General features: G+C 30.5%; 2 protein-coding genes across 4 annotated transcripts; one reads left to right on the top strand and one right to left on the bottom strand.

Moving 5' to 3' along the window:
* Positions 1–23,676, top strand: LOC141460624 (synaptotagmin-12-like). Of its 3 annotated transcripts, none has more exons than XM_074140806.1 (10): positions 1–114; positions 6,219–6,392; positions 9,390–9,572; positions 9,646–9,803; positions 10,113–10,254; positions 10,491–10,700; positions 10,880–11,008; positions 12,817–12,936; positions 13,189–23,206; positions 23,342–23,676. In XM_074140806.1, exons 2-9 carry the CDS (start codon positions 6,222–6,224, stop codon positions 13,381–13,383), a joined length of 1,308 nt encoding a protein of 435 aa, XP_073996907.1. In that variant the 5' UTR covers positions 1–114; positions 6,219–6,221; the 3' UTR covers positions 13,384–23,206; positions 23,342–23,676. The 3 variants fall into 3 exon arrangements, with proteins under 3 accessions (XP_073996907.1, XP_073996905.1, XP_073996906.1); XM_074140804.1 differs by having other exon boundaries at positions 6,219–6,428; XM_074140805.1 differs by lacking the exon at positions 1–114 and adding an exon at positions 548–701 and having other exon boundaries at positions 6,219–6,428.
* On the bottom strand, positions 18,583–18,996 carry LOC141460630 (N-alpha-acetyltransferase 38-B, NatC auxiliary subunit-like). The gene has a single exon (XM_074140816.1). The coding sequence runs from the start codon at positions 18,994–18,996 to the stop codon at positions 18,583–18,585; it is 414 nt and encodes a 137-aa protein (XP_073996917.1).
* Positions 23,677–26,356: the final 2,680 nt, after the last annotated feature.

Raw genomic sequence — 26,356 nt, 5'->3', positions numbered from 1 at the left:
CCCCTCCCTGCGAAATCGACCCACCTTGTATAGTTCAGTCTCTGGCCCACCCTCAGCTGTACTGTTGGCTACTACACATAGGCATTATCTTCCAGGTCATGGTACACCTTATCTGTAAGTCTATACACATCATTATTCTCTATTTTGGTTTTCTATTACTTAAGGGTATTGGTTTTAGGAGGAACAAAAATTCTAATGTATTTTATGTCAATGTATAGAAACAGAAATGAATGAATACATCTTCGTTCTTGTTACCCATGTATTCTTATAATATTCTTAATGTAAATGGCCCAAAGTTAAATTTGATATAAGTCACATGTGCCTTATAGGTTACAAAATGACAGATGCGGATGTACTGCGGGTACAGAAAGGAATCCATGCGCTTAGCTATAGAGTGTAAAAGGTCAGGGAGCATTGTTATAGTAACGAGGAAGATGGCATTTAAAGGAAATAGTGTTTATATAAAGAGGGGTAAACCAACACCCAGTCTTTTCGTGTGGTGTATTTTCTTGTATACCGGGTTCCCTAGTGTCGCCTTTGGTTCCGACAGAGGCGCTCTCTGATGCCGCAGTCCTCTATCTCACATACAGTGGGAGTGCCGCTATACAACCACTGGGAAATAGCAACAGGTTGAAGAAAATCAATAATACCAAGCTGGATGCTACTGTATGGGTAGTTTCACGTCCTAACCTCATTCACAAGTGAGTCTGTTCACTTTGCTATAATGTTTACCTCATTAATATTTCAACTTGAATAATGAAATTACATTAATTTATTGTTTCCTTGTTTCTATTGAACACAACAAAGTTTGTTTATAAAAATTCTCTACTTACAGGAAACTGTATAGAAACAGTTTTCTCCTATACATTCCTGATATCATCGAGACCTTAAAAAAAAAAATTGCGACAGAGAATTTCTGTTTTACGATTACCAGAAATTGCATTTATTTATTTCACTTTATTAGAAACATTTACAACAAAATATAAAGTAAATTTGATCTTGGTGGATTAGTTAACTTGAAAGACTTGTTAGAGTAATCATCAACCAGTGGTGAAACTCTTTCTCAGTGGATTACCCTCACATCAGTAAGTCCCTTGGCCACTTCCGCTTCAAGCGTCAATGAGGACTGTCTGGTTTTTAGACCATTTAAAGAGTAGGCTGTGAAAGTTGCGGTAGCGATACTTTATTAGGTCATTGACAAAAGGGGATGTGAAGGTCAGTAAGAATGGTAAGGTTAGATTTTGCAGTATGGTGCATTCAAGATTTCCCGTAAGATTTTTGGTTGCAATGTCTGTTTGCGTTTGGAGTTTGAAGATTTGGTTTAGCCCAACATTTCTACTATGTATGTCCATATTGATCATATCAGGGTCTTGTAGATGGGTTAGTTTGTAATTCAAGTCAAGATTTAGTCTGGGGGTCAATTACTCTACAAAGTAGCTTGAAGCGTCTATTAACGTCTTGTTTTAGTTGAGTATGTGGGGTCCAAGTGAATCTCTTGTCAACTTATAATCCTGAGTATCGTTCTACTTCAACTGGAGGAATAGTTACACCGTTCAGTTGAACTGGTAGACCGATTTTCGTAATAAAATGTGATCTTCACTGATTTTTGTTCATTTATTTTTATTTTCCACTTTCGAAACCACAGTTTCGAGAAGCTTCAAATGTGGTTGAAAAGAATTTCTGTTCCGCTTGAAATCATTTTCTCGAAATTGAATTTTTTCTTTAAACTGACTACAATAAACAAAGGCAGTCAATTTTTCGCCAGAATCAGGATTCATCCCATTTCTCTCTTCTAATAGTTATTTTCGATTCCTCGCGAAATTGAACCCTTAAAAGAATGTAAATCTTATCTTTTAAAATAGTAATTTTTCAATTTTAATTTTTTTTTAAATGTCACGTATTTCTTTGTCCTAAAATTTCTTCTTGTACGGCTTCTCCATTTTGGTTGCCTTGCTGAGCTGTTTCGTTCAGTGTAATCCCCTATTTTTTTTTATAATTTTTTCTGATTACAGCTATTTAATTTTTGAAGAGCATTTCCGGCTCCCAGATACTTCTTGTGCGACCCATTCTTCTTGTGCCCAGAAACTTACGTGTCGTAAGTTGCCTTGGAATCCGGTCTCTTTATATTTTCTTGGAAGGCCCAAACTATATCATCTGTATTTCTTGAATAAGAGAACAGCGGGATTTACTTGCAGGTCCTTACACCGTTTTCAACGATGTAATTTCTTATTTCTCTTGTTTTACGAGTATCTCAAGAAATATCATTCTGAGGTACCTCATGTTCACTGTTTCTTGTCATGAGGTTCACAGTTAGCTCGTTTTCTGAGGATTGGTACAAAAAAAAAGTTTTATAAACGACACATCTGGGAGACTGTTTTCTAAAACACGAAACATAATAGACAGTAACAAGAGATCACTGACAGATAGTAGCAGTGCACCAAAAAATGCACCAATCGCCAAAGACATCAGATTTTAACGCCTTACACAAATAATAAACCTCTTCTCTCATAAGAAACCTTTTGATTAGAACCATGAAATACTTTTTCTGTGGTTTCTGTTATTCTTTGATTTTATTCTAATTTATGCCATTTTCTTTTGTGTGATGTTTCAAATATTTTGAATTGAAATGCTTATTGATTCCTTTAACCAATTATAAATACCTTGTCTTTTTCATACTTAATACTATTGACAGTGTTTTGTTGAGCTTCAATGTCAAATTTTTCTGCCTTAACTATACCCTATATTGGGGATGCAATTTAATATCAGCTATTAAAGACAGATAATGCTAAGCGTACGCGAAGAGGTGGTGGTTGATCATTTGAAGATTTCTAGATGTTATGGTTTCCCACTGACATTCGTAAAACTAATAACGAATGTATATAAGCCACAACTCCTTGCACCAAGTTGTTTCGAACTTCTCCGTTGCCAGGTTTGATTTGCGTCCATTCATAAAAAGTTTATGTTTTGTTCTAAGAAAATTCATTTTCAAAGGCTTTTAGAAGGGCATTTTTATTTATTTAGAAAAATAGCATAACTATTTGGGTTAATGAATCTTTTTGCTGTTATGTGAAATGACATTTGTATTCGATTACCTTTAAATTTGTCTAAAATGTTGTTTAATAAGAAAACCAAACGTTCATGACATGGGTATTCTCACATTGGTAGATAATACTTGCTGATTTGTGTACGTTTTGGCGTTTAATCAACCCTTATATTTAATTTTTAAAACTGGAAGTTTTTGTTAAGGAGATTTATTTATTAGTTGGCCAGCTTATCAATTTCAATAATATAGTCATCATTCTATACAATTTTGGTTTGAGTCTTCTAGTAGTGCTAAAAATTAGTCAACAAATCACCGGACAACTTTTTTAAAAGAGGTGAAAAATATTTTAGGAACGTACAACTTTAAATCAGAAAAAGTTGTGTGTTGTGAAATTTACATAACTACTTTCTGAATAAATTTATTTTATCCATAACAATCTAGTTTTAAAACTTTAAATAAATCAATCTGGTAAGCGCACATTGGAAATCTCTTTTGATTACAAAGTTGCTTTTAAAAAGGGAAACGCGGATTATAAGAGTTCATCCTATGACTGTGATATAAAGAAAACTAGAATGGATCTTTATCAAGCTAGCATTGACTAATGAGGGCTAGAAGACTAATAGGTATGACTTTACTTTGACTTGAGGCAATAGGTTTTACATAATTTTAGCTACGTAATCTAAATTTGATGGATTTATCATCATGTTTGGAATTGCTGAACCATCTCTGGCTTTATTCAAAGCAGCTATAGTGCTTATCATACAAAATACAAAATCTTTTCGATAGTTTTAATAACCCACAATTGACGTATTGAAGATCGAATAATATCTAGGATCTTGCAGTAGAATTTTAGATCTCGATTTAGAAAACACTTTGTAAACTTCATGCAACTTCAATGAACTTCAACAATAAGCTATTTTAATAAAACATAATCAGTTTATCCCTTAATAACAAGTAAATTAATTGCGCTGTTGCAATTTAAATTTTAAAGAATCGAAGTTCGTCACTACGATTTTTGATTTTTTCAGTTGTTCGAGATTTTCAGTAAGTAAGCGCTCGTAAATCTAAAATTTTGTTTGATCTTTTCTGGAGATTTTTTATGCAGATCCCATAGAATCGGAATTCAGTGTTGTGGTGAGGTGTTGATTGCTGATCTATAATGCGTATATATAATGCACAGTTGTGCACTACTATCAGCTGAAGAAGCCTATACAAACGCCAGTATATTCCCCTGGGCCCGGCTCTGATTTTTAGCCGATATTGACCAATATAATTGTAAATCAATTTGAATCAAGTGTTATTACGTATAAAACCTTAAAATTTCTTTATTTCTAACTTCCTAGTACAAGCAAATTGCGATCGATTCTAATTGCCGAAATTAAAGTATCACAGGAAAGGAGAAGCCTACATCATTCATGCTTGAGTTCGATGAATCGATGCAATCAAAATGCTGTTTTTTGATAGATCTTTCCCGGACATCTCTCAGATTCCTGGTTGGCTTTCTTGCTGAGCATTGTGGTTTTACATCAATAAATAATTGGGCTCTTACCAGACCTTTTTTGTGAAGTTTATCAAGTGAAAGAGGCTACTCCTTTTGATCTGTGACTAATAATTAATTAATTATAAACCATAAATAGCAATTAGCCATATTAACGTCAAAATATAGAGGAGTTACTTCTTCTAATCCTCATCTACAAAGATTTTAGTTTTGATTTTTTTTTTTTTAAGTTCATTCTAATCTATCTAGTTTTTGCCCTCGTTAAGCATAAATAAGACTAACAAATACAATAATATGGTTACATTTTAATAAAGATTTTCAGATCAAGTTTTTCTTATTTAATCTGATAATTTATCAAATACCTACTGGAGGAAAATTAGTAAAAGAAATCTAAACTTTATTTATCTATGAAATAATAGTGTTTAATAATTAACCAATCAGAATGCAGTGCTGGAAGGGTAAAATATGGGCGGTTCTAGTAATCCAATCAGAATGAGAGGTAAAGGTGTAAAATATGGGTTCTTAAATTGGCCAATCAAAAACTGGATCTTTTCATGGCGACTTCACCCATAGCCACGCCCATCTATTTCGGATTACAATGGCTGATAGTTGAAATATGCAATCTTTATAATTCATAAATAGCAATAACCTATAAAAATAAATTATAAAAATGTGTTTATAGATTTTTTGTTTAAATCTATTTTTCAAAAATTGTAACGATGATGTTCTTTAACCATTGTGTTCACACTAAGTAAATCTAGATCAAATATGCACAGTAATCAGAGAAGAAGTACTTTATGGTTTTCTATTTTGACAAAGAGTAGATGTCTTAAATTTTGGTTTCACCCAATTATTTTCAGTTATTTTGGAAGAACTAAAGCACAAGGAAGGGAATAGGGACAACTGACATGTACCACTTATATATCTTTCATTGGTGAAAAAGTTTAATACTATGCGAATACATCATGTATAAAGTACATAAACGCCAAAAGATGGCTAGCTTGTATTTTGGCAAGTAACCAATATTCTTTTTATTTGTAAGTTTTTGGAATAGAACCAAGTTTTGTAGTGTCGCAAGACGTTTTTAGTTTTCATTTTAAAATAAAAAAGTGGGAGGATTGAGAGATTATTATTTCGTCTGCAAAATCGGATTGTATTTGTGAGATTAATGTTGTTAAAATTATTTGCACAGAATTAGAAGTTTAAATAACAATAGAGGAAAAGGGCACATGAATGAGAGAAGACAATGAGATCAATGAAGCTACTATACTGTCGTTCTATTTCTTTATAAATTCCAGCTTTGTAGCATAAATAACAAATGACACTTATTACTTAATACAAAACATAAGGCCGAAGTGTGAAAAGGCCGCTACCAAAACTTAAAAGTCAACCCAAGATGCAAACACTAAAATATCTTGGATTAAAAGTATAGCGAATTTTCAGTACACACCCTTTAGCTTCGCGTTGCCAGCATGAACTAAGTTTCTATTATAACTTATAATCAGGGACTTATAATAATCGTCTTATAATAATTATTTAAATCATTTCCTATTTAGCAAGATAAACATTAGACAAATAACCAATACGATATGCTAATAATTATTGTTTATTATTATTACTATTATTATTATTATTTTACTATTATTATGATTATTATTATGATTATTATTGTTACAGGTGATGGGCGTGGTTGGGGCTCTGTGCATCATTGCTGTGGGATTGGTGCTGCTTTTAGCCTGCCTCAGGTACAGATCGCTTTGTACAAGATTCATCAATTGGCTACTGTCAGACAGAGAAGAGAAGGCAGTATTGACTCGTTTGAAGGGCCATTACAACGCTAACGGTTACTTAGTACGTCTACGAAGAATATCTACTTATTTTAAAGTAGTAAGAAGGCTACAATACAAATTGTATTTGTGTCCCTTATGTTTTGTAAAATTTACCTACTTATTTACTTATATATATTATCATTATCATATTGTTTACTATCATTTTCTCCATTCGTATTTTGATCTTTCTTTGTTTTACTTTAATGATTTAAAGCTAGATTCGCCAAAATTTTATTAATAACAATATTACAATCAGTGGCGGCTGAAATTGGTAGTCTAAAAGTTAATTCTAAAATATAAATGAGTTCATAAAGAGGTTGGATGAACAGTAACAAAGTTCCAAATGCTTTTGAGTTGTTCAATAAAATTTGGGTGAAATTTATACTTCTAAGAACTATGTAGTTATATTCCATTTTGAACCTAATTGAACTTTAAAGTTTCAGCTTCTTGCAATTTTTTGTTTTTGAGATATTTTATCCACACACACACTGAAACCTACATTCCATTTTCAAAAAACTTGCTGTTCTGATTGGCAATACTTACCTTGCCTAGTAAGAAAAAAGATAAATTTAAAGATAAAAAAAATCTCTCAATGTGTAAAAAAAAGTCATAAATTAACTGTACAGAAAAAATAAAAATACAGAGCTAATGGTCCTTGCTAGTTCTGAAAATTAAAAAACAAAAATTCACAGTATTTTGCACTCCTAACAATTAAGTACAAAATATGTCCCTCGACTTATTACTGCAACCATATTCCATTCTAACGTTTTAATAGTCCAATGTGATAACGAAAAGTATCTGTACGATTAACGAATGAGTACTTCAATGTTGTTGCTTCAAAGTCAGAACTGAATAGATATACATTACATTAATCACTCCTTTCTGGTGCGTATCTGCACTTAATCCAAGATGTTTACCTCCTTGTGTGCTCATATATCAGCCGCCACTGTTTGCAATAAACATATAAAAATAGTTCCTTTATTCTAATAAAAACAATTTGTAAGTAGCAATGTGAAGCAATCTAAAAGTTATTACATCAAAGTTCATTTGTTTGAACCTAACTTCAGTTTTTACATTCTTTTTAGCTAATAATTTTGTACTTCTTTAAACACAGTTTTCTATAACTCATAACAACATTCAACAAGTTGTAATAAACTTAGACGTAATAATCGTTCAATATATTGTATAATACAAGCAGGTTATTTAAATGTAATAATTTATTTTAAAGTTTTTTAGGATCTAATAATTACTGGTGTGCGTTTTGAACAATAACACTTTGATAATCAGATACTTTTAATTAAATGTTTGATGTAAGACTAACTTTCTAATGATATGACCGTAATTAGCGCTGTAACAATCAAAATGATCAGAATTACACAATTTCTGCATTACTTGACTATGTGGGACTTTAGAGATTTAAAGATAGACAAAAATTAATTAAGACTAGTCTTAATTCAAGACTTATTAAAGTCTTACTATTATTAAAGTTCCTAAATTTGATCACCAAGTCTTTGATACGCAGACATACGTGTTAATCTGGAAAAATTCAATAAGAGTAGCAGCCGGTTTAGCTCTTAGTTTTTACCAGGATCTTTATAGCGTTGATTGTTGTACTGAGCATGCTAGGTACTTACATTCTCTAACTTCCAAAATTATTCTGCAGGCAACAGCCATCAGATTCATTTTCCATCTTCATTTTCAACCTCCTCCTTAACAATATAAACTATCCAGAACTAATCTTTCTATTGGATTTCCATGGACCTTCTTACCACATTCTAACATTCAGCTTTCAGTATCATAAATATAATTACTTAAAATATTCCAGCTTAACATGAATTTATGAATCTTGAAAACTCTTTGCTAGGTGTTCTGTTTCCTCCATCTCTAATTACTATCAAACGCACATTCTACTTTGAGCTTATAAAAAAATTGTGGCGATCAATGTTATTATTTTTTTTATTGTGTTCTATAATCATATTTTATTGTCGTAGATACACAATTCATTGTCAAAATTTGATATATTTTTAATATTGTTCAGTTTGTAAAACATTCAAGTGAAATGATAATAATTTTTAACTATATTGTGGTTGGATACTTTCGGGTATAAAGATATAAATAAATAAATTATTGCTGGAGCCAAAGAATACACTATCTATTGCCAACAAGTCGGTCGGTGAGTCACTTCAGATTGCTGGCGACCAAAGATGAACACCAGAACTGTACTGGTTTGCAGTCACAGTTTTTTTATTTTATTTTTACTTCTTAGTGGCATTTTGTACTATTGCAAAGTAGCTATTATTCATAAGACAGTCACTGTTTTATACTGTGTACAAATTAGCAAAATTGATGTGTTCAATTTGATAAACGGATTACAGTTAAAACTAATGCAAGCACTCAGTATGATTCTTAGAAAGGAAAAATGCTTCTTACTAGCTTTATTTTAAATCAAATATGCATATTTTCTATACTTTCTAAATTTTGCAGAGGCTTCTTAGTAATATGTAGGACGTAAAAAAGTAGGTGAAATTCACATTCTAGAGTTTTTAAGGTACAATGTAACATTTAGATTTTTTTTTTTCTTTTTAAAAACTTACTAACACACACAATGCAGGCTGTCATTTATGAACAAAATACTGGAAAGAATTCAAAGAAAATTACAAAACTGAATAAAAAGGAAACAGAAAAAATATAATGTACATGAAAATGGAAGTTGAAAGAAACAGACTCATGTTACATTCATTGTAGGGCACACTTCATTTATTTAAAGTCGATTCTTAAGTTGCTTACATTGGGCAAGAGAAAATATTGATCTTAATAAAAATTTTCACCAATTCATATGTTCATTTGGTTGTGTAACTCCCGTACTTTTAGCCCTGTTATCCTCAATTTCCTAATATTTTCATGTTTAGGTTGTCTACTCAATACTTCCTACTGTTATTTATTTAGATTTGAATAAGTTCTTAAAAATTAATCGTGCAAGTTATTCATAGCACAATGTGCGTCCTTTCATTTGCTTCAGGTGGGTTCGGATTCAGATATAAGACTGGACTGGACTGGATCATTTCGGCGGTTTGAGTCTGTTGACTCAGAAAGTGCACTTGATGTAGGTCCGGGTGGAATACCACCACAACCACTGAGGCCAGCTCCAAATGTTACACCACCTCCGAAGAATGCTCATCCTTCATTGGTGCCACCAGTGCCCGTAAGTGTTGAGTTGTTTAGTGAACACTGTCTTCAAGGATGATACAAAATAATCTATATTTTTCTATTTATAGCAAGAAGAAGCAAATCTTGGAGAAAACGTAGAAGGGTGTCCACAGTTATCTAGAGCAGTCTCATGTGAATCAGTCTCTAGTGACACTTCAATAGCGGCAACTGATCTAGTTGAACCTAACGTATCAGGCTATTTATGCATAGGCATAGATTATGACAGGTAAATATTTTTATTAGTTTTGCAAACAATCGGTTCTGTTTATGGTCTTTGTTAATGGGGAATAATTTTTATCACTTTAAATAAAAAATGATTTGGATTCCAAAATATACGAAAAAATTATCAAAAGAATTTATTTATTTGTGATAAACTAACAATAATTTGAAAAACATTTCAACTCGAAGTGAGAAATGGTTTGTTGCAAAAATTCAAGTATAAATAATGTCATTTTATAAATACAAAATTCTAGCTTTTAAGTAATTACGTTTCTTATTCGAAAATGAAAGTTGGTTATTTTTTTCTCTTCTTTAGCGAATGCGGAGACCTTGTAGTAAGTGTAATAGAGGCTAAAGACCTTATCTGTAAAGATTTTACAAGCTCTGCTGATGGGTTACTTGACACTTTTGTCACAGTTTATCTCTTACCTACTAGAACAACTGATATGCAAACTAGGGTAAGGATTTGAAATATTGAATATTATTTAAAATTAAATTTAAAGTATTAAATTTTGGTAAAATGATTTTGAATTATTATTGCATTGTGTAATTACTCTAAGTTTAAAAGTTTTCTTAATGTCTTCATTTTATTTGAAGATTATATTGCCCGTTGAAATACAATAACAATTTTAACATCAGAATTTTATTTATCAATGTATAAACTAATACCACATTGTATATATTTAATTTGCAGACTTATAGAAGTAGTCGCAGTCCAAGTTATAAAGAAAAATTTTTATTTGGTTTGGAGGTGACGGATTTTTGTCGAAGTTCTTTAATGTTCCATGTATATAGCGCGCGAAGAGAAGCAAATACATTGCTTGGTGAAGCTCATCTTCATCTAGCAGATGTGCCAACAAGACAACCAATTACTACCTGGCTAACTCTTGTACATTCAAACGCAGTAAGTATAAAAATAATTATAACATACAAAGTACCATCAGGACTTCATTAATTTGAAAGCTTTTTAATAGTGGGTAATCACTATCCTAATGTGCCTCTTTAATTCTCGTGTATATATTATCCTCCTCACTTATCTACTATTATACAATTTTACTAAAAACATCAATATGTTTATTCCAGAAAGAGGACAGCCTTGGAGAAATTTTATTTTCCCTTAGTTACCTACCAACTGCTGAAAGACTAACGGTGGTTATTGTAAAGGCTAGAAATCTTAAGTTCGCAAATCAAATTGGTGATCCTTATGTTAAGGTAAGGTATCATTTTTTTTTTATTTAACTGAAATTATAGAAACAAATTGCCGCAACTATTGCAGTCAACTTAATGTACATCTGTTTATTATAATATTCTTTAATGAAACAAACTTTAATGGTTGGCTGGGACCAAAAAAAAGAATAAATGTTCTTTGTTAACAACGGCCAGCATATTGTAGTTCTTTCTAAATGTACACTATTCACCATTACACCAGAAGCATGGTGACAAGCTTCAATTTTCCATGGAAGCCGCATCTGGCGTACACCTAATGCTTTACTATTCCTAACCTGGAATAGACAGTTCTTGTGCTTAAGAGATTAAGTACTCAACTTCTTATTGTAAGATCTTAACAAAAATCATTTCAAAGCTTGCATGATAAATTCTATCAAAGACCCTCTCATTATCAAAGAAACACCTTAAAACCTATTGATCTCACGGGCATTTTTTATTCTGCTGACTAAATAGTTCAAAATTGTCTCTGTTGATTCATTCATATTTACTTTATTTTAACTCCTCAAGAAATGATAGAAACTGAAAAAAAGTTCAATACTGGTTATATATGTATAAAGAAAAATTGTATTAAATTTTTGTAAACATAACTTTTGTAAAAATAAAAGTCTAATTCCAACGATTCTAATGATAAGGATGATTCCAACGGTTTTGAATTATAAAAATTTCGAAACATTTTTCTTCTTCTTCTTCTTCTATGGGCACTACAGACCGAGACGGTCCATGGCCTGCTCTATGCGGGTAGACCACTCAACCCTATCATTCACCAGGTGGGCCCTCAAACCTATCTTTCTCATATCCGCTCTCACATTGTCCAACCACCTGGTCTTCGGACGTCCCCGGGGGCGAGAGCCGTGCCACTTTCCCTTTAGCACCTTTGATGCTATCCTTTCCTCGGACATCCGGCATACATGCCCATACCATTTCAGCCGCTGGGCCTTCACAAACGCGGTGATGCTTGGCTCCCCATACAGGGCGTACACCTCTTGATTTGGCCTTCTTTTCCAGCTCTGGCTTTCCCTTTTCGGCCCAAAGATCCGTCTTAGGACTCGCCTCTCGAACCTGTCAATCCTCTCACAAGCTGCCTTATTCATTGTCCATGTTTCGCTTGCGTAGGTCACGACAGGCCTTATCAAGGTCTTATACATCTGGATCTTTGTTCCTCGGTTGACCAGGCTGCTCCTCATTATTTTATATAGACCGTAGTACGCTCTGTTTTCCGCTGCTATCCTTCTTCTGACTTCTTCTTTTTCGTCGGCTATGTCCGAAATGATAGAGCCCAGGTAGGGGAAGTTGGAGACAACCTCGAACTCGTAATCCCCAAAGACGTAAAACGTCGCGGGATGCACCTGAGGCTTCCTCCTAGCCACCAGCACTTTCGTCTTTCCCTCATTAACGCGGAGCCCGACGCGCTTGGCTTCTCGCTCCAGCGTGACGAAGATACTTTTTACGGCTGCCAGGGATCTACCAATGATCACCACATCATCCGCATACGCCATGATCTGAGAGGCGCGATCAATCAGCGTGCCATTGAGGTCCATCTCAATAGTCTTGCTTACCTTGTGCAGCAGACAGTTAAACAGGAGGGGCGACATCGGATCTCCTTGCCTGAGCCCGTTTCCGATATCGAAAGCATCCGAAAGAGTCCCGCTTAAACATTTTTAAATTTAATAAATGAAGAAATAAAAGAGATATTGAAACAAGAACCTTATTACGTATACAAATATTCGCTTCTATATATCGAGTACCCGTTCGAAATCGTTTGTTTTTTTTTACTATTTTTTTTTATTTTTCAGGTTTACTTGCTGAGAAATGGTAAGAAGGTTCATAAAAAGAGGACACAAATGAAGAAAAACGAGCCATGTCCTATTTTTAACGAAGCAATGATATTCAGCGTACCAAACAACTTATTACAGGTTACAAATTCTATCTTTTTCATTCATTTTACGAGAAACTTGCATTAAAACAGGGAGCTGTAACATTTCTCATTATTGAGATGATTTTTGCATTTTATTTAATTTTTAATTTTGCAGTTCTTATAATTTTCTTAAAATCATAAAGTTATAACCATAGGGCTTCATATTCTGTGCAGGGCCATAATCATTTCTTATAAATTAAACCTTTCCAAACATCTTTATATTTTCTAATCTTTGCTTAACTTTTATCAGTCATTAGAAGTACGAGTGACCGTGGGAGAAGGAGACACTGGAGTTGTCGTTGGTCATGTAATTGTTGGCTGTCAAGCGACGGGCAAAGCACTTTCTCATTGGACTCAAATGCTGACAGCATTGAGAAAACCCATAGCAATGTGGCATCAACTGTTGCAACCAATTCCAAGAACTCACCATCATCACCACCAGTGAGCCATTATTTTGAGTTTCTATTGCTTTAATCTTATTTTTCGGTATAATAGACTTTCATTTTTCTTAATTTTTAAATAAGTATTTAGTTTTTATTAAGAATAAGGTAACATGGCTGTGTTTCACAAAAGTATTGATGATCGTTCAAACACTTATTCAATAAGAAAAAGCAGTATTTTTGTTGTTTTTTTTAAATAAAAAATAAACGTTAAAAAACTTATGACCAACAAAATAAATGTGTATGTATATTTTTCTAAGTGCGTTGCCTTTTTAGACAATAAAGATTAAAGCTAGCATAAAATTATAAGGATATCTGGAACCCCACAGAGCAAAAAGAAAAAGAAGATTTTTAAATGGTTAAAGAGAAAGATAAAAAGAAAAAATATAATTTTGATAAAAATGATTAAGTCAAAGAGTAGACAACAGTGCATTCTGCAATTAGAAATTAGGAAAATCAAATGAAAATAGAAGGAAGTAAGTGTGTGGTTTAATAATGGCGAAATTTCATCTTTAAATAACTTGTAGATGATCGCAGCATTAATAAAATCAGCCCAGCTGAAGTACATAGATAACAATAGATCGTCACTTGAAAATTTTATAAATTTTCCTAATTTAGTCCTCTTTTAATTAGGACCTTAGTCTCGTTTATATAATTATATTTCTAGCCGGGATTGAGAGAATTTTATGGTTGCTTTTTGTCCACCAGGATTTTAGGCAGATGAACTTGGATCCCACAAGGAAATTTCAGAAAAAAAAAAAATGTAAGATTTTTTAGTAAGAATTATTTATAAAATATCAATTTAATTCTTTATTTTGCTTTCACTTATTCTGAAAGTATTCCAAAATGTTATTTTGAGTTGTGAATTGAAAATTTTGTAATGAATAACTGTAACTTTATTTTATTTTATTTTTAAATTATTTTAGATCGTGGGTCTTTAAAGTTAACACATTTGTATCTGAATGCACTCCGATGAATATACATACACATATTATTTAATACAATAACACTAAAAAAATAATTATGGCTAAAGTGCACATAATCTTGACATGTAATTTAAAAAAAAAAAAAATTGAAATTTTAAAAAATTGTTATTAAATGTGAAACATAATTTAACAATGCCCGATTTGGATATTTTATGCCCTTAAAAATAATTATTTCCATTCAAGTTGCCAATTATAAGAAAACAGAGAGGGAGAAAAATAAAATAAAATTATACTTTATAAACTACCAGAAATAAAAACTGAATTACTACATTGATATTCATCTAGTCATTATTGTGTAATCACTGTATGATATTAATATAAATAAATATATATGCCTACATTAAACTAAAGCTTTGTTAGCGTGTTGGGAAATTTTTATTTAAATTTAATTTGAATTTTATAATTTAGGAGTATGATTTTAGACTGAATAGAAAGTGACACATAAAATTGTAAATTGTAAAATATAAAAGTACATTCAGTAAATCAGTGAGAAAGTTGTAATGAAAAACAAACAAAATAAAACTTAATTTTATTAACTTTATTTTCGTTTCACTTTGGATCAGAGTTATATTAAATTAAATGAGTGGGTGTTTAGCATAAGATCTACAAATTAAAACGTTCCTAAGGACCATCGCCTGATTCCATCTGTCATAAGTATTGCACAGAACCCTAACATTGTACATTGATTATGACAGTCTACCAGATGACAGAGATGCTACTTTTGTTGTTTCTGACTGTTTTTTTTTATTTTTAACCAAATCAACGTCAACTTTTTGAGACTGTAACGTATATCAAACCTCAATAACAGATTCCGAGACAAATGAAGAATGCAATAGTGTTGCATCTTATCAGATGCATAATGAATTCTTCATAGCAATTTCCAATGGTATTAAAGTTCAAAATATTTCGTTCTACTAAAGGTTCAGTTGGACTATTTAATTTGTTATTTTTATTTATCTATTTTGTGATATTCATGTGGCACTATCGCAAGGCGATAAATAGTTGATTAATGAGAAATAGCTATTTTTCCGAAATTATATAATGAAACTGTACTTTATATCTTGAGAGCAAGGCAAGTAAATAAATGTATAACGTGCCGGCTAAAGAAAGTTGAGTTTTGAAAGTCATACCCTATCTAAAAAAAAAGGGAATTATAGTTCAAATAATTCACTCTTATATGATTCATAATATTCGAGCAGCAGGCTTAAATTTTATATCTTCATTTTATACATATTCAACTTACTATCATTACCTGGTACCCAAAAAAATGATTCTTTTTTTTTTTGTTTAAATTTTGTAAGGTACTATAACTACTGCTTCTTTTTGTAAAATATTCAAAGAATATTTGAAAAAGAAATCAAACTTCTGACAAAGAAATTGCTAGAAAGGGAATAGAGCAAATGGTTGGAACTGCAGAGAAATTATTGGTAAAGCTTTTTAGAAAAATCATTTTGCTCATTAATGAGGAAGTCAAAGTAAAACAATAAAATTTCTTAGGACCTTTTTCTCTGTTAATCCACTAAGCACCCTTTTGAAAGTAACTGATTAAGATCTCTGATTCATGCTAAACTTAAAACATGTAGTTACCATTAGCATTAATATTTAAAATATAAATCCAAATTTCGATTAAGTTTTATTTATGGAATTTTTTTAAAATGAAGAATTGTCTTTAAGAAACAACATTTTTGTTTTAAGACAATCATTTTTAATTCTACGGAAATTAAAATTAGTGAACACGAAATGACAATTAATAAAATTAAATATTTTATTTGAAAAGCCTTACGACTGTTAAAGAAAAAATTAGTTCAAAAATTATTTATTTCAACAAGGGTAAAATAAACAGGGCCCCTTTCTTTGTAAATAGATCAAACTTTTACACACAATCATAGATATTAAGTGTATACAAATAAATATTAAAAATCTAAAAGTCATTTGTACATTGTATAAACATTAGGGAATAACAAGTTTCTTTAGGTATATAAAATATATTTAGTTCCTTAAAAAATATATATAAAGATTGGTATTATTAGATTATGATAAAATGAGCTTGCCTTTTTTATTACTTATATTTTTACAGATTTCTTGTATTTTATCTGTGGTAGCTTATAACAATATTTTTTAAAAAATAAACAAATTTTATAATGATGTAAGATAGTTGTTATAACCAAAATTATAATTAACAATGTTTTTGAGGATATGGAATAAATGAGAAAAAGCAAAACTTGTTTTCAAGAAAAAAAAAAGGTCGACTGGTGCCTCCATGTATAAAATATATTTTGAAAAATAATTTAAAAAAAGAAAAGGATTTTCATGAAAAATCTTCGGGAGGGTTTTAAGAATAAACGGACCGAATATTTTTGATATAGTTGTTGATAAATATTGTTATAATTTTATAAAATACAGTTGTGTAAAGTTGTATTATTTTTTATTAACTGAATTAGTATTTTCAAATATAGCAACCATTTTATCAATTAATAGTATCTGTCTATACTGTTTAATTTCTTTATTAAACGATAAATGAAGAAAATGTATTGAATGAAAAACTTTATGATTGGGTTGGTGCATAGAATTTTTTGTTTGCTCGAACAAATTTTGCTATTGTAAATATGCTTTTCTCTCCAGCTAGGAGAATGGTTTTCCATATATTTGTTTATTTTCAAATTTTTCTATTTAAAAAGAAAAGTGGGCAATAAGTAATAGGTATCAAAAATAAACCTTAAATAAGAATTTGAAATTTCAATTTAAAATTACAGCCCTTTATGAAGCCAGTAACCGATATTGAGGGAGACCTAGTTCGCTAACACTTTATATATACTAGAAAACATGTCTCTTTGGAATACAGAAGAATTAGAACATAAAATAAAAAAAAATTATTGAAATGAAATGTATAAGAAGCTTATGCCAATGATCTTTTGTGACATGATAAATAATAAGTGGGTCACAGTCATCAGATTTTGTGAATGAAAAAAAAAAACAAATCAACTCTTACAAATGTTTTCGTCTTCACGAATCTTTTACTGACTTTAAAGTAACTCTTTCATACAGATGATCCACAAGTAAATCATCCAAGTGATTGCGCGAAAACCTGATTAACTTTGTACTGATTACTCCGTTTCGGGGTTCTTAAAAAACTCAGTGATATCACTCATAGACCTCTTACGATTCTTTGAGAGTTGGCCAACAAAAACCCTAAAACCAGTGACACCCACGGGGCACATTGTGGCTTTAGAAAGTCAGGGTTCTCTTCTGCCCCAAAAATATGCCCTAACTTTGTTTACAAATAATGTTTCTTCGTACAATTCACTACATGTTTGCCCTTAATGATCGATGAACACAAAAAAGAAAAAAGGTTAACACGAAAAATTCCAGCGTATGAAAATTGATCTTTTTTAATAAAATGGTGAAAAGTGAGTAGTGCCGTGGACAAGTCCATTTAATTCAAATCTAGATCCTTGAAATCTTGCGGAGCCACTGCGATATTTTGGGATATCTAATACTTTTTCAAAAATAAAGCAGATGTTGAAACGGTTATAATTTTTCTTAAACGCAATAATCATTAAAAATAATAATTATAATCAACAGCTCTAGATATACATATGAAGACAGGGCCGTCGTCAAGGTTAAAAAAGAAATACTATTATTTATCTCTAAATCATTGTCAATTAATAACTTCTTTCCCAACTGGAATTTTAGAGTTGCTAGCTCCCGATTTCATTACCTGTATCAGGGTATTACTTAAAATTAAATCCAACAAATTTGACGAAAACATTTTCTTAAATTCATTGTTACTACTGAAACTAAATACAATAATTGCAGCTTTATTGAGTGAAAATTAAGCATTAATAAATGAGATATGTGTGATAAATGTATACGAAACAAATTATACTATTTATTACTTTTAGTTTTTAATTAAATAATACAGTCAACTTAATTTTTTTTACATTAAATCTTGTGGATAATCTTTATATTTTTTCTCGATATAAGTGACAATATTATTACCATACAAAAGTTAACTTTCATTACATTTTGTTCCACATAGTTTATTATAATATGAAGTTGAAATCTCTTGAAATCAAATTCTGGTAAAAATCATCCGGGAGTTTTCTTTGGAGATGATCATTTGGTACTTTGTTCAGGCAATAAAAACTGTAGGATATGAACACTGCTGTCTATTATTATAAACCCAATAAAATGTAATCATGGCAATTGTATCATAATTTAACTCTTGTTATCTGTAGATGTGGAAGGCGTAGGTGTAGGTACTTCAAGATGAATTGAAACAATATGCTTGCCTGGAACAATCACAAGGCCAAGATATGTTGGCTCATCAAAACATTCACAAACTTCAGTATTTAAAAATTCCGTACATTCTTTTAATATAATATTAGCGTCTCTATCAGTACATACAAATTTTCCAATAAGTACACGACCATCACTAATTTCAATTTTTAACATTTTATTCAGCCAACTTTTTAATTTCTCCTTACCAGTTATTGTTTTTTCAATATTATCATTATCATTATTATCACTTAAGCACTGATTACTGTTAATTGTTAAACTATTTATAGCTTCTGACAAATTGATCTTTGAATCAATAGTTTCTTTTACAGATTCTTTATCATATTCTGCCATGTTTTTACTTGTATTTCTTCAATAAAACAATTTTATAACCTCAAAACAATCGGGTTGTTAAACAAGTTTTCAACATTTTTAGCGCAATTCTGCCATAATTTGAAATAATTATTAAAAAGATCACAGAGAGAAACTAATGAACAATTCGAGAAGATTAAAACAAAGAGCAGTACAACTAGGAAAACAAAATAAGAATAAGTGGATGAAGAAAGAAAAGAAGTAGAAAAAAAGATCGATCTAAATTATCAAGTAAAAAATTAGAAGAAATAATTATAAGAAAGACATTAGTCTTTGGTCGGCTTAAAAGTTACCTTTCAATCTCCTTAATGTTATTGATTCCTTACAAATATCATGGAGCAAATAATATCTTCCAATTACGGTACACCTCGTGTAATTTCAGTAATCCGCTAACATTTTCACTCGAATATAGTTTTACCAATCACTATCTCATAGTAAATTATTTCAATGTAAACTATAATAAATTTATAGTAATAAGCACGCTTAATTATTGAAGCCCGCAAAAATTATTTTGTAATAACATGTATTCATAGTATGAATTTCATACTTCTTGTTACTTTTTACATCAATTGACAGCAATAATTTTCTTAAACTAAAACATTATTTCCATTTTAATTATTTTTTATTTTCACTACTATAGTGTTAATTAAATTTAAAAGGAATTGAGTTCAACTGATAGTTATTAGCTCTTTCTTTCTTTCTCTATAGTAGCATTGAGCAATTTAAATGTTTGCTTTTGCTTAAAGCTTCATCTTGGACAGGTTAGCGCCGAGATTATTTACGAATTGTGGGATAATGGGTTGTATGTACATATATGTGTGTTTTGAGAGGTGGACGTATATTGTGGTAGCTTTAATTGCTGGAGAAAAAAATTTTCTGTCTAATGTCAATCACTAATGGGTCCATTCACAGTTTGGATTGCATTTGAATTGGATTATATGTAGCATTTCTTTCTTCTGCTTTGACAAAGCCAAATATTTTCATTATTGCGATTTCATTGTCTTGCTAGCAACTGCGCTGGATTAGAAACGTGTTTATCATTAGCAGTGTCCGGTTATTTTTTGAATGAGAGGTTATTCTTGAATCCAGTTCCCAAATCGTGGACTTGGAATCTCTACAAGGAACACTATATTGCCACCGTACATATCTTTATTTAGAAGCCTTTTAGTTATCTACATCAAAGCAACTACCTCACTGTCAAACTGCTGGTATTCTTACCCATGCCCATAGACCCTTCGAACATGTATCTGTAGTAACTATCCCATGCTAGTTTATTTCTTTGTGGGTCTTCGGAGATCTCAAGAAGAGCTTTGACAAAAATTATGTAAAAGAGTTTTGTATCGTGACTTAATGTCCTATCTCTATATCTAGAAAGCGTTGTTAGTGAGAACGTATTTAATATTAAAAGATAGATTAACAAAAGTGACATAGAATACAGAAAAAAGTGTAACACAACAAATAAGCACTGAAGTTGCTTGAAAAGTTGATAATACAAACTTGCCTCCCGGCAGCTTCAAAAATTGAGAACGGAAAACAAAATCAATTGAAAGTTTAATTAGAATATTTTTTTTCCTTGATTTTATTTATTTAAGCACGTTATTTATTATTTTTTACTGTTTTTGATCAGTTTCAGATTTTAATTTATCACTTGAAATTGATTCATCAGTTAAGTTTAGAGTGAGGTGTCCGGTCATAGACAGTAAAAACAGATCTCCTAGGATAGATAAAATCAAAGATATCATCCAGGACTGCGGACCCAACCACTTTTGTAATTTATGAATGGTTTACATTTAATCTATTTAATGATTTATTTTGCACTAGCCATGTAGGAATATATATATTTTACGTTTATATAATTACATTTTTGTTTTACTCAAGTAAGCAGTAACTTATAAGTAATTAAACTTGTTTAATTTTCAATCTTTCTAGTAATACTAAAGATCTAGAATGAAACATACATTACTTACTTAAATAATTTTCTGCCAGAAAATCATTTTAATATTTCAAAACGCTCAACTCTTCCGTGTATGAAATTATCAAATCAAAATGAAATTATAAAAATGTAAAATTTCCACTTCATTAATTAAAAAAGAGAAAGGCATTCTGTTGAGTAATGTGTACAAAATCGTGAAGTAAAAATGTTGATAAATGTGACTTGTTTATATGTAAAAAATAATAATTCTGAATTGCAATTTTTAGTTTCAACGATATTCATTTCAACTTATTGTAAATTTAATCACAAATTGTACATAAGTAATTAAATGATTTATAACGATTGTTTACTATACATAATTTCCAAATGTATTGTTAGTTTTATGCTGGTATAAATCAATCGAGTTTATTATTAGTTATTCCAAGTAAAAATAATTAAAAGAATTCAAATAAATAAATATATATTATATACGTATATTAATACTAACTTTTATTTTTCAATCTACCTTTCATTTACTCTCCCACTTCTAAATTGGGTTGAGAAAGTAAGTTTTCCGATTAAAAGTTAGAAGTATTCATCTATTGGTAAAGGTTCAGATTGATCGAAATTTAAAAAAATATGTACACCCTTCCCTCGATTCGTACTGTAGGTTTAGCTTTTGGAAAATTGTTCAAACCAAATCAGAGTAAAACTAGACTCAAATTAAAAACCTAAATTAACTGCAATTAAAAAAGAAATGCTAGCTTTTAACCGTAAAAGTAAATTCAATGGCTAAATAGTGTTTTCTAAATGAACAAGAAATAATTTGTAAATGTTATTGGAGCCCTAGGGTTTCAGTTTAAAGTTTTAGGATTCAAATTAGGATATCCTGAGATACATTTGTTTTATTTACCTCTTTATAATGTAAATCATATAACATAATAGAATGTATTAATTAGAATGAATGTTAACATTAGTACTGGTGTATTTATTAGATTGAATGTGTGTAATTGCTAGGTTGTCTATAATTATCTGAATGAATATCTGAGTTCAAAGTAAGGGAATAACACATCAGCTTCTTGCCTAATGCAACTTTAAAGGCGCTAATAATTGTTGATACGCTCCCCCAAAAAATATAGGAATTTTTATTTTAAATACAAACTTATATTATCAAAATAAATAGCAATTAAATCAGGACTTATAGGTATTTAAACTAATTTTGTAGCGACGCTGGAATATTTCGCAATATTCATTGCATTATCTTACATCAAAGTAAAAACGCAAGTGTTTTTCAGACAACAGTTCACAACAGTATCAGGCAAACATTTATTTTGAAGTAAATGAATGAAAGCTTTATGAATATTCGTTCCAGTCAAACGCTATTTAATTATAAGATAAGCTCTTGCCTTGAAAAATTAGTGATCACTTAATTGAACAGTGGCAAATATGGAAATTACTGATTCTTTCGTTTAAGGTTATTGAATATTCTTTTATTCCCTCTCTACTAATATTCACTTTATGTCATTGTTTGTTTTTCTAATACAATTCTAATCTGAACTAATCTTTTCTGTATTCTATCTCTCCAAAAAAAACCCAAGATAACATGATAAACATGGTAAATAAAATAAAAGGTTTTCAGTAAATCAAAGAAACTAATCGTCCATGAAAAAAATTATTTCCTTTGAGTTTTGTGAAATTTGCCTTAATGGGTTTACAGGGTTGCTATTTGATCTAAAAAATTAATTTGATTATAATTTATAATCAAATATAATTGTGATGCCTTTGATTATAATTCTCAAACGTTCAGAGAAAGTTTTAAAAGACTGATGGAGCCCATGTTTTCTATTTTCGAAAAATATTTTGAGCAGACTTGTCCTTGAAGCCTAATAAGAAAACATACATAATCATACTTATACACTGTACAAGTATTATTAGTCAGAAGCGATCATACCATTTTTTCATAAAAATATTAAAAATTCCCACTTTTTTCTTAATGAAAGATTCGTGATATCAGTTTCTCAACCATTTCGCCAAAACAAAAAATAAAAAATGTATTACGTCAATTAAAAACAGTTAACAGAACAAAAAATAAACTGTTATAAAATCTCGCAATTGTCTACCTCCTAGGATAAATTATTATTTACTTATTTATTATAAAATGAAATTTCCTAGTAAAACATTCAGTTGTATCTAATCTACAGAGTGGATAACATGGCCTTTTGTACATCATTTATTTCTGTTATCTTCCTTCTATTAGCTTTGAGCTATTCTTCATCCAAGGTAATGTTTATTACTACATTGTCTTAATAATGAAATATCAGTTGACAACATTTTTATAAGTTGATATATATTTTTAACATATAGTCAAATTTGCTTTAATGCTTTATAATAACTGTTAAAGTACTTCTTTTACAGCTAGAATCGCCGACAGAAGAGCAATTAGTTGAATACAGAAGGTTGCTAGATGAATTGAACAGCTCATCTAGTGTGTTATTTGAACACATAGAAGGTGGAATCGATAGAGAAATTGCTTATATTGAAGAGTTAATAAATACAAATGGGGAACATATAAAAGTGGAGTTCTCTGATGAAGATGGAATGAATGCTGAAGAAGATGAAGTCAATGAAAAATTTAAGGAAAATTCAACGAATGAAACAAAATATTAAATAAGATTAAATATATTCAGAATACAATTCAATGTTTTCATATCTTTTAATTAATAAATAATACAACAGTTATTATAACAAAATTCTTTATTTTTATTTTATTTCCTAAAATAAATATATATGGAAATGGGAGGCGCCACGGTAGCCGAGCGGTTAGAGGCGAGAGCTGCAAAGCTAATATACATTGTGATACTGGGTTCGATTCCCGGTCTTGGCCTTGGATTTTATTTAATGGTTAAATGTGAAATAGTAAAGTACGTTTGCTATTCGCCTCCGTCCACGACACCTAGTAAATGGTAGTTGGACGTTAAGCCCCGCCTGACAAAAATAGGCGATTACTTTACTTTACTTTACTTAATATGGAAATGGATGGCTAAGTAATGGATAATTTCAAGAAATATGTATTAAACATTTTAATGAACTTACTCAACATAAGATCAAGTTTTTTTATAATTAAAAAATCAGGTTTAAATACTCTTATGACGTCCTTCAGCAGCAGTTTTTGTAATTACATTTTCATGACCACTTACAATACAAAAATACAAAATTAGTTAACTTCATTATTACGGGTACATCTATAATGAATATAACTTCACAGCGTCCAGAGCCCCAATTTAACTCAGAAAGTGGGTTTAACGCTAGATCACTCATTAACCGAAATGGTTTAATAAACCCCTTTAGGTACTGCCAGGGAATTGCTAAAAAAATCTAAAAAAATATGGTCTAAACACTTGCACAAATTATGAAATTAGGCTTGTCACAGTACCCGTGTGCTGATATTATTAATATTTTCGGGCGGGCTTTACGTCCAACTACCACTAAGTGTCGTGGACAGAGGCGGCGACTAGCTAACATACTTTACTACAACGTTCTCATATTAAACATTAAACAAAATCCAAGGCCTAAGACCAAGAATCGAACCCAGAACCTCAATACATATTTGCTATGCAGGTTTCGCCTCTAACCATTCGGCTATCGTGGCGCCTGCTGATATTAATGTATAAATATAATAAGATTATATTTTATTATAAACTAGGAATATTTTAAAATTAGATATTTCATATTTATACCACAGACACACTCGGTTACTTATTGTGGCCTTGAAGAAGGGCTGGTTATATTTATAAATAAATTAAGTTTAATTGAACCCAATAGTAATGAAATTTTTATTTCAGTAAGCATTATAAAATTAAGTTGCTCATTCGCGGTAATAAAGGGTAATAATGTGATATTTATAATATATACTCTGCCATATTTCCCAATATAATTAAATACATTTTGAAGACTAGTTCTTGATATTAATCTTTGAATAATTAACTATACATAGATTTCACTAATCTAAATGGGAATCAATTAAGTTATATCTTGCACTTTACAAGCTATCGTAGATGTTGTTATTAAAGACAAAGTGGAAAAACTGGTTCATTTAGATAATTAATCACAAATTCCAAGTAACGCTGGTATTATATCATAGGCTGGGATATTGGACATAATGGTAATTCCGTTTTCCCGAAGAGGTTATCAGCAACTTGTTTTTATTTTATCATTGTTTGGAGTAGATTTCTGCACAAAACATGACGTAGAGCCCAGATTGTTGTATAAATGTTATTTGATTGTTTAACTTTGATTATTGTATTTTTGTGTTAGTTAAAATTTATTAATAAACACAAAGATTACACTAAATGACGACGCTAACATTTGTAATACTAAACCTCTAGGTATACGAATTATATAATTGTATAAACTGCATAACATGCAGTAATAGTCGTAGTTCTGATTCACAAATTTAAAAATAGATGTAGTAAATTGAGTTCTTCTAAGTGGTGGAACTGTACATATGTAGTTCTCAAATGGCGTTGAAGGGACAAACATTCATTATAGTCTCTAAAGCTTCCAAAAAAATAATAGGTTTGAAATATAAGAGATAAGTTTTTATTTCAATTCTTGAAGTCCGATATGAAGAACTGTTTCACCTTGTAATTAAGTCATTAATTACAAATATATATACTTATCTCAACTAATAGCAAGTGGAAACAGCACAATTACTACATATTCTTTGCATTATTTGTGGTGATCTGGTCTTCAATATAATATGACACTAAAAATTCTCTGACTTCGTGATTTATTTTAGAAGTGAACTGATTAGAGGCAATAATTATCATTTTAGAGAAGATTCAATTGGCAAATTATTGCCCCTCAAGTTAGAAAAACGTCTTTCTAAGTATAATGAAAAGTTAGTCAATAAGAAAAAGAAGAAGGCAATCGGAATGTTAAACAAATGGAAAAATAAAAAATACAATTATACAATAAAAGAATTTTATCTTCTAAGAGGGCGTATAATTTGCAAGGAAAGTGTAATATTAATTTATCAGGCTCGTAATTATAAATCTATCAAACTAAGGCCACAGGTGACACAAGGCTTGGACGAAAAACACAGAAAGAATAAAAGATTAGAAAAGTGGAAAACACAACGAAGAAAAGAACACGGAGTATAAAAAAAAACAAAGAAAAATATTAAAAGTCAACTCTGAATTTTGTACATTTTTAAACTCTTTATTCAAAAATTAATACTTGGTATATTTGTTTTAACGGAATTAATATTTCTTTTTGCAAGCACACCTATTGAATAGCCCACCACAGTTATAATTATAACATTTTTCTCAAAATGAATTCAAACCTTTTTAACCAATTGCAAATCACATACACAAGAATCACTAACCTACAGTGGCAATTATTGAATAAGCGTTTATCTAGAATTGGGAA

The sequence above is a fragment of the Rhodnius prolixus genome, unplaced genomic scaffold (genome assembly GCF_049639745.1).
Source record: "Rhodnius prolixus isolate KJV_2025 unplaced genomic scaffold, Rpr scaffold_6, whole genome shotgun sequence".
Classification (NCBI taxonomy): domain Eukaryota; kingdom Metazoa; phylum Arthropoda; class Insecta; order Hemiptera; family Reduviidae; genus Rhodnius; species Rhodnius prolixus.
This window is presented reverse-complemented; position numbering and strand designations above follow the sequence as displayed.